The sequence below is a fragment of the Polyodon spathula genome, chromosome 21, assembly GCF_017654505.1.
Source record: "Polyodon spathula isolate WHYD16114869_AA chromosome 21, ASM1765450v1, whole genome shotgun sequence".
In the NCBI taxonomy this organism is placed as follows: Eukaryota; Metazoa; Chordata; class Actinopteri; order Acipenseriformes; family Polyodontidae; genus Polyodon; species Polyodon spathula.
The window spans coordinates 1,114,964-1,130,246 of record NC_054554.1 but is presented as its reverse complement, the minus strand read 5'-3'; the positions used below and the strand labels follow the sequence as shown (position 1 = coordinate 1,130,246).

General features: G+C 37.5%; 1 protein-coding gene across 1 annotated transcript in view; it reads left to right on the top strand.

The window, feature by feature from the left end:
- LOC121296666 (protein fantom-like) overlaps positions 1-13,969 on the top strand; it is a 34,596-nt gene extending 20,627 nt beyond the window's left edge. The window contains exons 7-13 of the mRNA XM_041222434.1: positions 320-409; positions 1,068-1,248; positions 1,705-1,802; positions 8,309-8,333; positions 10,252-10,336; positions 12,642-12,775; positions 13,878-13,969. Coding sequence (XP_041078368.1) covers positions 320-409; positions 1,068-1,248; positions 1,705-1,802; positions 8,309-8,333; positions 10,252-10,336; positions 12,642-12,775; positions 13,878-13,969 — 705 coding nt within the window. The remainder of the gene's footprint in view (positions 1-319; positions 410-1,067; positions 1,249-1,704; positions 1,803-8,308; positions 8,334-10,251; positions 10,337-12,641; positions 12,776-13,877) is intronic.
- The last annotated feature ends 1,314 nt before the right edge of the window (positions 13,970-15,283 follow it).

Genomic DNA, 15,283 nt, shown 5'->3' with positions numbered 1-15,283 from the left:
CATTTCGCGGTTCTGATGAATTGAGGCAAAGTGGGTCTTTTGAACTAACAGGCGTAGGATTTTCTAAGCCTGGCTTAAACCCATAGCAATAATTAAAACAGAAATAAAAAAAAAATCTCGGTTTAAATCATACAGGATCATTTTTAAATGTAAATTGTGTTTGAGTTATGTTTTAAGATCATTCTGGTTAAAAAAAATAAAATAAATAATAACCTAAAATAAATCGGATTATAATAAAAAACTAAATCGGAAACAGACATGCTGTTGGATAAATCTTGTTCTAGTGTTTCTTTATAAAGTTTGCATTGTCTTGTAATAGGTCCAGAATGTCAGTCCATCTCCTGCTGAGGAGAAAGAAGTCTTACAAGAGAAGCCTTCAAGTTCAGCTAGCCCCAGTCTGATCCCAGAGGTATGGAGTGCATCAGACAAGGAAAACAATGATCTGCTTGACTGATCTTAACAGTACCTGCTCAGAGCGCTTTCCACTGCACAGCACGTCATTGTGATGTGATGTTAATAAGCGGGTCGATAAATAAAAACACCCACAGGCTTAATGTAGAATTAAAAGAGGGCGGAACTTAGAAATATCATTAAAACAGACCCTGATAATTTCTAAACACCATCTCCACAATCGTGCATGTGTACCACGCTGTCTAAAGCTGAAAACGATTAGAGATGCAAACAGAAACAGCTCTTTCTCATTATTTGTATGTTTAACTTTGCTGCAGCTTAATTGGTTGTTTTAGGAATGACACCATTTTTTTGTACTTTAAGGATTGTTTTGGATTTCTCTAGGGGGCCAGCTCATAATAAATAGTACATCGCCATGAATGTATCATTTCATTAGCTTATTTATGGTGTGATAACTTGTTTCTAATGTGCTTTACAAGTATTTTATTTTGAGCGTATTACTTTACTGACCATGTCTTGTAGCTGGCATCTACCTTCCCTACACGTGCATCTAGCCTACATGATAATAGTGCCTTAACTAGATCTAAAAACATTACATTTATCATAATGTAATTACCTGGATGCAAAGTGCATGGTTTTCTGATCACTTTCCACAGAATTTACAAAGAGGCAGGTTAGACTGTCAGGAGCTGGAGGAGATTGCCCGGGAGATCCAGGAGGAAGAGGAGGACTCGCACCTCTCCGAAGGGCAGCTAGCTGAACAGAGCCCGCTCTCAGAAGAGGAGGTGGAGGAGGAATCGGACATTTCAGAAGAGGTGTTGGAGCGGGACGAAGAAGGTGTTTAGCATTATTATATTATACTCTGTGAATCCATATGCGTGCAGATTCTAAATGCATTATGCAACATTGTTGTTGGCATTCTGATCGTCAGGTCAGACAAACAACAGCATAAATGTTCATAAATCTCTTGACCTTGTGCCTGTACAGTGTGCTTAACTTTCAAGCCTTGTTGTTCTACATTTCACTTTACGTATGAAGGCTGAGGTTTTCTTGAACTGTTGCCCATAGATAAAGCAATAAAGTGTACAGAGATACCCAGCAGACAGTTATTCCTGCCTGTCAATGCTCATTGATTTCAGCAGCTTTAAGATCTACCCAGAGTAACTGCTTATGGATCCACTTGACTGTCTAACTCCATATTTCTTGATCCCGACAATTTGTAGCTATCAAGTTCCCCTCGTAAGGCCTGTAGTTATAATTGTTTTCAGCGCTGTCGATCTCTTGCTTTCCCAGAAGGAGAGGATGCGTTGGCCACTGATGCCAATGAATCAATACTCTCTGACAGTGATGACTGCATTGTGCCAAGCCCCGCTGCCCAGAGCAGAAAGCAGGTCTGGCATGTTGCTCTGTACCTTCTTATTTGACATGTTTCGTTTAAGGTTTGTTTTTTAGATCAAGGCCACAATAAGAATACATGAGGCCTTTGGAAAGAAGGGAAAATATTTTTTTTTTTTTTTTTTTTTTAATAAGGAAACATATGCTTTTGATTTTTATTTTAGTTTAATGCGTTTAGAAAAACCTAACAAAGTGGATTAAGAAAAGTGATATGTACTTGTGTGCTGTGAATCGGTCAGACTTTTCTTTAATTAAGGAGATTTCAGATTTAGTAAGTAAAATGTATGGAAATCATGACCTAATTTAACATTTTTCCTCCAGATTCGACAGTAAACATTTGGTCCTTGAAGCTTCAATATTTTATTAAGAGAGATAAGAGAGAGCTTCTCTACAAAGTGACCTTTTGTATTTTCTTCCTTAGATTAGAGGCTTATTAAGCTATCACTTGCTGCGCATACCTCTGTATCTAAGCCTAATGGCTTTATTGAAAACAGTTGATTGATCCTTTTTAAACTAGACAAAGCACAGTAGGTCATTTGAACCAGGTCTCTTGTTTTTTTTCAATGATATTCCAGCTCAGCAAGGCTAGCCAGTCCTCCTTTTCAAACACAATGCAAGTCAAGCAGCTACACTGGTCAATAGCAGCCTCTGATTGGCTTTCATGTGCTGTCTGCCTTAACTAGGCATGTGTAACATCTCATAATGCTGCCAGCTGCATTAAACAATTGCTCATGCTTGATTGACTGCATGTCTTTCATTTCAGCCTCGAGAGAGGTGTATAAATGCCATTGCTGATTTCAAGCTGAGACAGAAATGCCAGTTTAAGTAGCTGGTAACAGGGGTTATTTAATTGCATGTTCAGTGCACTTAAATGCTGTAATGTACCATGTTATAAACTCAAGTAAAGGATTATTTATGGTCATTAAGTGAGTCAGTACTATGGATGCACTACAATACGTGACTAGCATGTTAGCCCTTTTGTTTTAAAAGTAGATTTTAATGTTGGTTGCTTCCTAATAAGAATGCTGCCCCTCAACAAATTATAATTAATTCTGCAGACTTGTGAAATTATCAGAACTGTGACAGGGAACAACACTTAAACAACTGGCTATTGGTACCATAAAAAATAAAAACATTCTGCCTTTTATAGGTTATGTCCTTTTTTTATAGAGAGTAGAAAGCTGCTGAAATCATATATAGAAACTTCTCCTGTACTGCACTGAAAGAACAAAACATTTAATCTGCATGGCTTTCAATCCTCACCCCAGAACTATCCAGAAGGGCTGGAATAAGGCGAGTCAGAATAAAACAGGAGAATATATAATGGAGCATGCATCACAGATCAATGGCACGTCTGAGACTTCTATAACAGCCGTCACCGGCTCTTCTCCGTGACAGCTCTCTTCAGCAGTGGGAATTTAAATGCATCAGCCCGATCTGTTCATTAAAAGGAAAATAGCTTGAACTGTGACTCAGTCCAGACTCCGACCCTACATGTATACGCACTGCTTCCTCCCTCCTTGTTCACAATCATTTGAAGTTCAGAATAAGATACGTTAATGATTCAGCTGTGATTCAGTTTAATTTGATCAATACAAAAAAAAAAAAAAAAAAAGAACACTGAACAATGTAATGCTAATTTGAAAGCGTGATTCTGGTTATTTAAAGATGACCTAAAGAATATGTAGGTCTACGCGTGGAACCACTTTACATACAATGCCCATTGTTTCAAATTTGGCAACATTGTTCTAATACTGACAATCCAAAGGGTGATTTATTCACCATGTGTGTTGTCACCATAGGGCTAATGAGGTGTGCCTGACTCTCGGAATGAATCAAAACATTTCAGTGACCTTACCACACTGTTTGTTTGTTTTTGTTGCTTATTTGTTGTTGTTTTTTTTTTTACTTTGTTAATTAAGCAGTAGTGCCTCTCATGACAGAAAAAAAAAAATGTAGTTAAAAGCATTTGGAAGTCATTTCTATAACGTAATTACAATTTTTGTACATTCAAACATTGATTTGTATTCATGGTAATCAGGGATTATACTGTGTTTCTCCAGACTTTTTCTTTAAATCCAAATGTTTGTTTTTTAAAATCAGTCAGAGTAATTTAGCTAAGCAATACGCAGATTGTTTTCTATTTGCTTGAATTGCAGTCTCTTTCTGCAAAGGATCTTGTTTACTCTTGGATAATCACATCTGTAAATCTGTAGGGCCACTGCTGAGTGGATTCGACTCAGCAGACCTTGTAATTACTCACTAATTAGCAAAGCAGACAGGGCTGTGCGTGCAGCCCAAGACACTTCCATTTTTAAGTGCTGTAATTGAAGTGACATATTCATTATGAAGTAATATCATAATCCAGCTCCTCACGCAGGCTCTGGATAGATCTTGGATGTGTTGATTAAAAAGGAAACCCAACAGGTTACCATTATCCACCTTTTCTCCTGCCGGCGATATGTATAATTAAACAGAAATCACTTCATTTTGTTTCATTTCATTTACAAGTTCGTCAAAGTGAAATGCTTGTCCCCTCCTTTCCCTCTCCAAAGTGGCGTAATTAGTGTTAGCATCTTCTTTAACTGGATACATAAAGTTTAGTGGCTGGATTAAATCAAGCCATTAACATAATGTGCTGTACAATTTGCCCCTATCGCTTTGCGTTTCCACTACATCAAAGCTTCGCGGAGAGCCGGTGTAATTGGACCATGCCGCCTTGTCAGGTTCAGTCAAGCTGATGGCTGCTCCTTTTATTAAAAAGCTCCCAGGCATGATAATTAATGGAGAAGAAAGTCAAAGAAATGGGACACTTTTGGACAGTTACCCAAGAATATTTCATATATTTGAATAATCAGGAGTTAACATTATCAATTTGATGTATAATACATTGATTAAAATCCTTGTTCCATTCCTGAAAAGAAAGAAAGAAAGAAAGAAAGAAAGAAAGAAAGAAAGAAAGAAAGAAAGAAAGAAAGAAAGAAAGATGTCAGCAAAGGGCATTTGCATGTGTATTAGCCTTTGCCTTGGCAGGGGCTAAAGGGATAGAAGTTTGGCTTTACTGTCATTTAGTATTATTATTATTATTATTATTATTATTATTATTATTATTATTATTATTATTATTATTATTATGTTTTTCCATTATAAAAATGTTCAGCTTGATGTTATAGAAAAATAGAAGTTCTATTCAATATATGTGATTGTTGTAGTGTTATAATATCTGTGTATAATGCATGCATCAAAGTCAGCCAGTTTAATAAATTAAATAATTGTATGTGATATTTTGTAAGTTTTAAACCAAGATTTATAGTTAATAACTTGTGTTGGTTGGCTTAAGTACCCTTGTACTTAACCAATGAAGTCAAGCTTTGAAGGCAGCTGAGGTTTTCTGGACTGAAAGGCTGAAAGGTCTCTGTTGGTAAAAACAAAATCCTCTCGTTCACAGAAACATGGTTTTCATTGGAGTTATAACCACGAGAAGTGTTTTGTTTGTTTGTTCACCATTAGTTTTTTTATGTTTTTGAAAAATGTTGCCACATTTTTTATAAGATTCTTCAGAGAGGTATACTTAAGCTTGTTCTAAACTGAGCATCTTGTTATTGTGGCTTAGAAAATGAAGACAAATGGCAGTATTAATTCCCACAAGAAAAAAAAAAAACAGCCATACACGTTGAGAGACCTGCAATGATCTGACCAAAAACAGCTTCTAAATAAATGACACATACACCAAACACAAAGAGACTACATGGATCCAGTCCCATTCCATTGCACAGCCAGCAAAGAACATTCTATTCAAATTGAAAAATCAGACTATCCCAGGCTGCTTAAGACATACTGGCTGTGGGGCAATCTGGGGAAACGCCCTGACACTCCTCAATAGCAGCGGCACATCGACAGGGAACTAGGCTACTGGACCTGTCATGTGAAAAAACACGTTTTATTATTGACATGTTCTGCATAGCGTACAATTCTTGATTTTAAACAGAATGTCATAGAGACAGTTTCAATAGTCATCTCTTCTTTATTTGTTACGGTTTTGATGGCCAATAAAAACAAATTTAAAAAGCTATCCCCACCCCAATATAAAACACTTGCATGACCGTTCAAAAAAGAAGTGTGCATTCTTTAAATAGAGCGACACAATGGGGCTTGTGCCATTTTCTTTATACATGTGAATGTGGGGCACCAGGGGTTATTAGTTAAACCAAGTAACCTTTCTGTGCTTTCATCTCTTCCTTCTCAAATTTGAATATGAAAAGCCTTCCCAGTCAAAGACCATCACTTTAACGGCATTTGGCAGTCATTTGATTTATTAGGTTTTAGAAAGGAAAAGGGAAAAAAAACTCCACTAAATATTTCATCATGCCATGCTAATCCTAGTAATATTGCCAGTGGAAGTCATATATGTGCATTGCTGAAGAAAACAAGAATGGCTTGAGTAAAGTGTCTGTGAATCTACTAAATAATAAAACGCTATTATTGAAATATTCAGATTTAGTTTCTCATTAAAAGTATATTTAAAACATGAAAAGTGGATGTTTGATAAAATAAAATGGCAATGACCAAACACATTTCAATACCCTAATGCTGATGTGTAAGCAAGAAGAAAAAAAACACGTATTTTCCAATGCAATCTGCACCCTAATTTGTTTAAAGTGATGTCAGCCAGTCTGCTCCCTGTAGATAAGACTCAAAGTCAAATCGCAATTTGGCGAAGTGAGTTGCAAACATTTGTTTATGTTGTTGCAGTAGCTCGTTCCCCAATTTCTGTTTTCAATTTCTATTCTGTATTGTTAAAACAAGCTGAGGACTCATCTTCCTAACAATATTCACATACGCTGCAACATCTGACAAATGCAAATAGGTACACTCTATTATTATTATTAATATATATAATATTAGTAAATCATACGCTTGTATGTCTGTGTGTACAAAGCAGTATAGAGCCAGTTTTGTTCAAGTGATTTAAGTTAAGTTAGTATCTTTATTTAAAGACCTGAAAAGCTCAGAAATCCTGTGGTCATGTGAATCCGGGAAGACTTCTCCGGTGTTGAAAGTATAATATGATTCGCCCCAGCTGTAGTTTGGACGTGATGAACCTTTCTCATAGCATCTGGGCACTGTGGGCTAGCAGCAATTATTCCCCATAATTGCTAGGCAAACATGGAACTCGTTTGATATCTCATATATGTGCAATTTAAAGAAGGCTTTTTTTTTTGGGCTACCCAAAAAAGTGGTTGACCATCAACCCTTCTTGGAAACATCCAGGGTAATGAGAGATCACTCCCCATCTTTCTTTCTTTCTTTCTTTCTTTCTTTCTTTCTTTCTTTCTTTCTTTCTTTCTTTCTTTCTTTCTTTCTTTCTTTCTCACCTGTTTTGTTCTTGATAAATGTAACTAATCTAAAGGGCACTGCAAAAAAAATTCAAATTAACACAACACTTCAACACAGCAGTTATATACACACACACACACACACACACACACGCACACACGCACACACACACACACACACACACACACACACGCGCACACACACACACACACGCACACACACACACACACACACACACACACACACGCACACACACACGCACACACACACACACACACACACACACACACACACACACACACACGCACACACACACACACAAAATTGGTTTAGACAATTGCATAAATGTAAAACTAGTTGAGTGAGATAATCAGATCGACTAAGAATTTAATTAGACATAGCAGCCATCACTTTACAGGGCAGAGCATCCCTGAACGCACTTATAAACAATTTGCAAACAGTGATATTCATGCTTGACAACTGGAGGCAACCAAATTAACCTGCTCCGCGCAACACAGCGGAGCACTGCATAATCTGCCAGCCAGCCTGGGCCTAGCAGTGCAGTTATTCGAAACATCCAAATTGTGAAGACGAGCAGAACTGACACCAATAAGCCGCACATCACTCTAATCAGATATACAGAGCTGAACACCTGAGACATTAACATCATCAGATGAGATCAGCCTGTCCTTCTCCAGCGCCACCGCTGTGATGGCTGGAATGGGCTGGAATGGGCCATTCATCTCTTCTGTTTAACTAGATACTCCTGGAAAGTGACAAAGTAATTCAGTCACTGTCTAAATGCAGGGCGATTTTTGTAACATAAATATACAGTGCAGAGTTCCTAATAGGATCCTGTACTGTCAGGGTTAGACTTTGATAGCACATAATGTAGTAGCCTGTACCCCAAAATTCATTTTCGGTTTAGACTGTGAAGCAGCCACCACTTACCAGTGTATTGTATTATCAGCTGTAGTGATTTCTTCACATTAGCATCGGCTTGCAGCAAAACCAGCTGAGCAGGCCCTGTACCTACAACATTAACCCTTTAAAGTGGACTGTCATCAGTATCCTGTCTTTAATCCAATAATTAAAAACCTTGGTAGACTAGTGAGGGTTATAATCATATACCACCATGTCATTATCCAAACTGGAGCATGGGTAGACCATATACTACAACTACAGCAACGGTAAGTTAAACCCAACGCAAAGTTAAAATAAATGCGTTTGAATTTGAAATAACGATTCTGCAATAGAAACAAGATGAGCAAAGTATCTAATAGTCTGTAATTTAGGTCCAAACTCTCAGAAACATTTGTTGTTAAGCTCGTGTTACACAATGTGTCGTCCGAAGCAGCTTCAATTAATTCCAGGAAGTATAAAAAGAGAAGAGTCGTATTTTGTTGGTTTATTTGTTTGTTTTTAAATCAGGGTATGGATAACTCCATGTGCATGATCTCTCACTGCGCACCTGCGCTCCCTCGTTTAAACTGTGTGTGAAACTTGGTGTCTAGGCTCCCTGTCAGGTTCAATCCATGTGATTCGAGGTGTGTTTTTTTTTTTTTTTTTTTTTGTAATTTATTAATATTCTCTTGAAACGTGTTCTCCTCCTTTTATTTCAGTTCTTCAGTCTTCATTAATGTCATAAGAAAAGCCTGTAATCTGATAACGGAAATGAATCCAGAGCAGGTGTTGATTGAGGTTTTCACTCCCTGTCTCTCTCAGGAGGCGTAATTTAGACTTGTCTGCATTGTGATATCCAGGGTTAACAGAACATTATCTTTAATAAAAATGAGATTTACCTGAATAGCAGCTCAGAGTGAAATTAAAACACGTACTGAGTTGAACCGCGAATCCACAAGCAATAACATCTAAAGCTAGTTGAAGAACTCATTAATTCAGTTAAATCCATGTGTTATTTGGGATATCTTCATTGTAATATTTTGTTCACTGTCTGCACACCTTTGGAAAGGTGAGTTTTTTTGTTACTGTAATATTTTTCTTTTTTCAACAGACAGCTAATGAAAAATACTGTTAACTTTTTGTTTAAAACAAACCAAAAAAAAAACCAGTTAATCCTTGTTTGGTATGTAACATTATTATAATTATGTCCCTTTTGAGAATGCTAGGAGAATCCTCATTCTGTTTTTATAAATCCGTGTTCACAAAGCGGTAATTGGGTAATAAGCGATGATTAAGGTTGCCTATTGCATAATGATTGCCTGTGCCAAGGGAAATTGTTCTTTTTTATTCTCTCATCACTTGTGATTATGAAGGTTTACTGCAGAATTTACGGGGTCAAACCCAATAAATCACTATTAAACGAGATATCATGTTCATGCAAGGGACTTGACACATGACAGATGACATGTGAGTCTATGCCTTCACTAAATCAACTAGTAACAGAAGATTTCATTACAGGTTGCCCTATCCTGGGCTGTACAGTAAGCCTCAATGGTTAACTGCCAGGTGGTAATCATTAGTCAGGAAAAGGTTAATAAAACTAATCTTTAGGAGATGATATAGCGGGCTGTGGTCTCCTAAATGCAGCATTGTCTATATGTGTATTTGCGATTTGTAGTCTCCAGTTGAGAACAAAGTCATACAGTACTATGGATTTGGTTCCCCCTAATGCTACACCTCTTACCGCTGCGTGGCAGCTGGAGCAGAGGATTAAATTGCTGCCATTGTCAGAAAGGACAAGCTCTCTGCCATATCTGTCATTATCAGCGACTCCTCGTCTGAAAGAAAACGCATTAAATGCCCTCAAATACATGACAATAGAGGCTGCAGGCTTTTCCAACTGAGACTGCCAGTGTCACTAACAGGAGGTGACAGTTATGTGGCACGCTCAGGCAATGCCCGTATCCCTTTTGACAGCGCTCACATCAACCTGCCAGTGACAAGACATCAAATCACATGATCTCAGGACTGAATACTGGCTCCCCTTCGCCGGCTGCTTTCCTCTTCAAGTAAACATTAAATAGCAGGGAGAGGCAAAGTGGGGGGGAATCACTTCCTGCTTTTATATGGCTTCCTAAATGGAATGCAAGAGCTCTCCAGTCTCTGATTGTATCAAGTAACGCACTGTGCCTGTTGTCCTGCCAGTGATCCACGTGAATATAAAAAATAACCAGGCAAGACGAGAGCTCCTGAGGTCTGTGCTCCAGGGACAAAACCCGACACATGAGAGGTAAACATTAGAGGCACAAACATCATCAAACACTTTTCTTTTTCATCTAACTCCTCTGTGATGAATATGTACTCTGCCAGTAAAGACCATTGTAAAGAAACGACAACAGGAACGAACCCTAATCTTTATCCCAACAGCTGGATTGTCTGTCTGCCAGCCTGCCTGCCTGCCTGTCTGCCTGTCTGTCTGCCTGTCTGTTTGTCTGTCTGCCTGCCTCTAAGTCTGTCTGCCCCTCTGCCTGTCTGTCTTTCAGTACTCATCACTTAATTTCCATACAAACTATGTTATCCCACTGTCATTTTAATCCCTCAGCCATTTTTACATATCAACATTTTTTTAAGTTAGTTTCCCATGCATTTACTACTATTTTGTATATCTAGAAAATTAGATTTTAACCTGAACAAAATGTCACTGCAGCAGTGACAACAGGGTTAGGGTTAGTGTTAGGGTTAGGATACATGGTTTATTAAGGGTGCAGTGAGGCTTGAATCCTGAACATTTAGTTCCCCTAAATAGCTACTCATCTGAGGATAATGCATGGCATCAGTGTTAAACTTCACTCACTTTTTGGGGCAAGGAAGACCATAATAGCTAAACAAATTAATATCACTGCAGTGCTGGTAACAAGCACATGATTATAAAGTTTTCATTCCACTTAGCAGCCGATATACAGCACATTACTGTTCATTTCAAAATAAAATGTGCATGAAAGCATACTGCAGCCTGGATATAATACATCAGTCTGTCATCATTTTTAACAGGATATACACTCTTATAAGTATTACACTGACTGGTCTGTCTTCTCGAGAAACCAAGACTAGTAGCTCCTCTGTGGCATTTACAGGAGGGATTCTGTTAATCGAGTGCTTACAGTGGAAGCAGTCAGAGTCCCTTTCTTAAACCATGACTTGCAATGTATATATGATGATGAGAATGTGTGTCAGTTGACAGCTAAGAAAATGCCACCCAAATACAGTGATCAGGCTTTCGACAGCCAGCAACATAGTTATCCAAGTTAGAGACTACTGTGTGCTATTTTAGAGAACGTCTTGATATATTCTGCAGACAACATTTCCTACACAAAATTAAAAACGCATTTAAAATGTTTGCAGCTATAAAACGTTTATAGGTTTATGATCTTAAAAAGCAAACCGCATTTTAATCCTCATGGGTGGGGGGGGATTTTAATTGTCATTAAAATTGTGATGAGGTCGATCCTCTCACATTACTAATGAGTGTGTTTGTTGTTTTGTAGCATCTCCCCTTTGATAATGTTAAGTATGTTTTGCTTTCAATTAGTACCGTTTGATTTCTTTGAGCAATGGTATTGTGCAAGCCAGGATTCCATTAAGCTTAACGTTTGTTTGACTTTGGAAGAGCCTTATTAAGGGGTTCAAAGCATTCAAGTTTACAAGCATCCACGGTTTGATAGCTCCTGCCAAGACATATCAAAAGAAGAGTACTGTATTATAAATTCCTGTCCCTTGGTCAATACAAATGTTTTGGCTACAGCAAAAACCACTAATTCAATTCAGCTCCACAAAACACTGTATATATATATATATATATATATATATATATATATATATAATATATATATATATATATATATTATATATATATATATATATATATATACATTTATTTTTTTATGGGGGGGGGGGGGGGGGGGGGGGGGGGGGGGGGGGGGGGGGATAGAATTTGGATCTTTAATATCTTAGGTCTTTTTCACCCTTAGGGAAAAATTAAATAGAAATGCTTGTATCTGTTCACACACACACACACACACAAACTTTTTTCTGTTTGTTTTTAAACAAATTTGGACCAGATTAGTCCTCTTCAATCTGATTAGGCACATAGTGATAGATGTAAGTAGGTAGTTATCATCAGGCATGTGCACTGAAGAATGCTTTACAACAGCGGTTCTCGGCCTTGTGGCCCCTGCACAGCATCTGAACCTCCCTCTGAAAACCAAGTGCGAAACTGCTACTGATTCATGCAGTGACCGAGGCAGTAATAAAGACAGCCTGCTGTAGCTGGAACGAGTGTTGCTTCATTCACAATACTGCTCACGACACCTAAGATAAAGCAAGTGTGCTACAAGTTGCTAAAAGTAGAAGTAACTGAGTAAAAGTGAGATTCATGCAGTGAATTAAAACCAATTCTAAACAAATGAGTCCTTGGCTGGGACTCGAAGATGGGGAGACTCTGTTCAATGAAACTAGTTGTTGTCCTGAAATGTACTCCCAGCACTGCAGTCATATCTTGATGTTGTGTCAGTTTCTTGGTTTTGTTTCTGTGACAGCATCAAGTTTACTGTGGTTAGCGACCCTCCTGAAGACGAGCAGGACATGGAGTGTGAAGATGTTGGCTTTGCTTTTGTCAACATCCGAGACATTTTTCAGGATAAGCAGGGTGTCATAGAGAGAAGCATCAACAGTAAATACAGCATGCTGAGGCTCTGCTAGCGCATTCTATATGCAGCTTTCATTTTACAGATATCCACGTGTGATGCATTTTACAGTCAATATTTCTCTTGTTGTTAATATCATTGGTCTTGAAGTTTCGAGGTATTGCACATCATTTATTGAAAGAAAAATATATTGCTTTAGAAAAAGGTCTAAAAAGATTTTCTTGTGAAAGTCCATCACATCATGATTATTAATTTAAAGGTATGCTGAGAGTTATATTATTTTATTTTGTTTAGCAGTGTTATCAAAAAAGATCCAACAGTGTTCTAAGTGCAATTCCACGTGTGCACATTCATGACATTAAGGACTAGGCCTACATAAAGAATTTAAACAAATCAAGAGACGGTTTTCAGATGTACGTAGGAGACAGTGCAACACCTTAAATAGCAAGGGGTTTTACTATTTAAGGGTTTTTTAGAGGAAACAGTTGTTTGTTCTCATGTCAGGACTTGACCAATAAGATGCATCAAACAAATGCTACTTTTGCAGGAATACCATGGAAAGGGGCGGGGGAAGACAGTACTGTGGTTGTCGGGTTTCCTTTCCGTTAACGTAGCTGGGCTGACAAAAACTAACCAAGCCATTCAAACAAGGTGGTGGGAAAACATCAGCAGGAGTAGCTGCAACACATGGATACCTCTCACAAAATGAACTGAATTAAAATGAGATGAGACCGACTGTGTGCTTGACCTTGCCCCGGCACTGCCACTGCCCAGGTTTCACTCTTCAGCCATATTCAACTCTACATCGTCTCTAATCTTCAGTTTAAAATGTATCACACGTGTGATTAACTTATTATAGGTGTGATTATGTATGTCTCCAGATATGTTAATACTCCATTGTAGATTATACAAAGCATTTCCTTTTATTGGTAACACCTGAGTTTAAAGACGTGTTTATAAACGATCAATAAGACCTATATGCATGTGTTATAAAGGGTGTTATAAACAACAAAAAGACTGTTCATAACATCATGCTGCAGCCAAACAGAGCTCAAAAGGTGTAACTAACACATAGTGGGAAAGCTTACAGTGACGCACATTTCGTTTGTTTGTTTTCTGTTGCTGTAGTTGTCGATGCTCAGGATGACAATGCAATAATTGGAAAACTGAAGGTTACCGTTGTGGCTCTCCAAGCACTTCGTTGTGTCATTGAAGACTAGCACTGATGAAATGTACGAGTAATAAACAAGACCAATATCGGGGCTGCTTATGCACGTTACCTCAGCCTTTTATTTGTTTTGGATTTAAGTGAATTTACAATAACGTGTGTGTGTTTTTTTTTGTTTTTTTTTGGATTGTAATATATACTTTTTGTTTGTTTTGCTACATTATTCCATTTCCATTTTTTAACCTTAAAAAAATAAATAAATGAAACACAAAAGTAGATATTTGTCTGATTTCAATGATGCACTCTGCTGGTAATTATAGAATGTGTTACAGCAATTTACGCTAAATGCACGCAAGCTAGATATTTCATTGTTTAATAAAATCTTTCTTTTCAGAATGCCAGCTCAAGCTTTAAGCCCCTGTGCACCCATTCTAAACTAAAGTTTAGTGTTAACCCTAATCACTCAACTAAATGAAAAAGCCTGTTAAGCCTCATTAGGGCTTTTACACTGTGATGATTTTATTGGAATTGGTAGATGAAAATTGCCTGGATTAATGTGTTAATCTGCCTCTTTAAAATGCTAATGTATATTTTATGCACATTAAATCTCTGTGCATTTTCTTTGATGTGTGCAATTGCTATCAATTAAACAGAGAGAACAGATTAGCTAGCATGTTTCAAGCATGGATTTCTACTTTCTGTGCAAAAATCTGCCCTGAGTATAGAGGGAAGAAAAAACCCAGTGTTTGCAAACATGAATACAGTGTGCATCATGAAATAGCTAAATTACAAAGAGCAGCAAGCTCCTACTGTACAGGTATTGTTCTGTCTCAAACCTGGGGAAAGTTTGCAATGTATTTAAGCAAAAATTCCATACAAAACAACCATTCTGCAAAAAATATTTAACTTTTTATGTAGTTCTTCTCACAGAAGAAAATCATACTACTGTACACTGAAAAAAGCAGCTGCTCTACATACCGTGAAATGAAATCTAACCTTAAAGAAAAAACGAACACAAAGAATCCCCCAAGTTCAAATCGTTTCATTATGCACGTGTAATACTATGTGACTAACTTATATAGAGACACAAAAGGATGTTGCATTGTAATGCAAATGTTTTAATTTTGTTGAAATCGAGAAGTGAAAACTAGACAGATCAGCATGTACGCAGTCTAATAAAAGCAATGGATCGGAAACTATTTTTAACACAAGTGTACCTGAAACATGCCTCATGTTTTATCCCGCTTTCTGTCTGTCTTTTTGAAAGCAAAGTAAAAAAGATGGCATTGTGCATTATATTAACATTGACGTGCTGACAGAGTTCTACACAAGAATAGCTAATGAGACCGTACTTCTTATTATCACT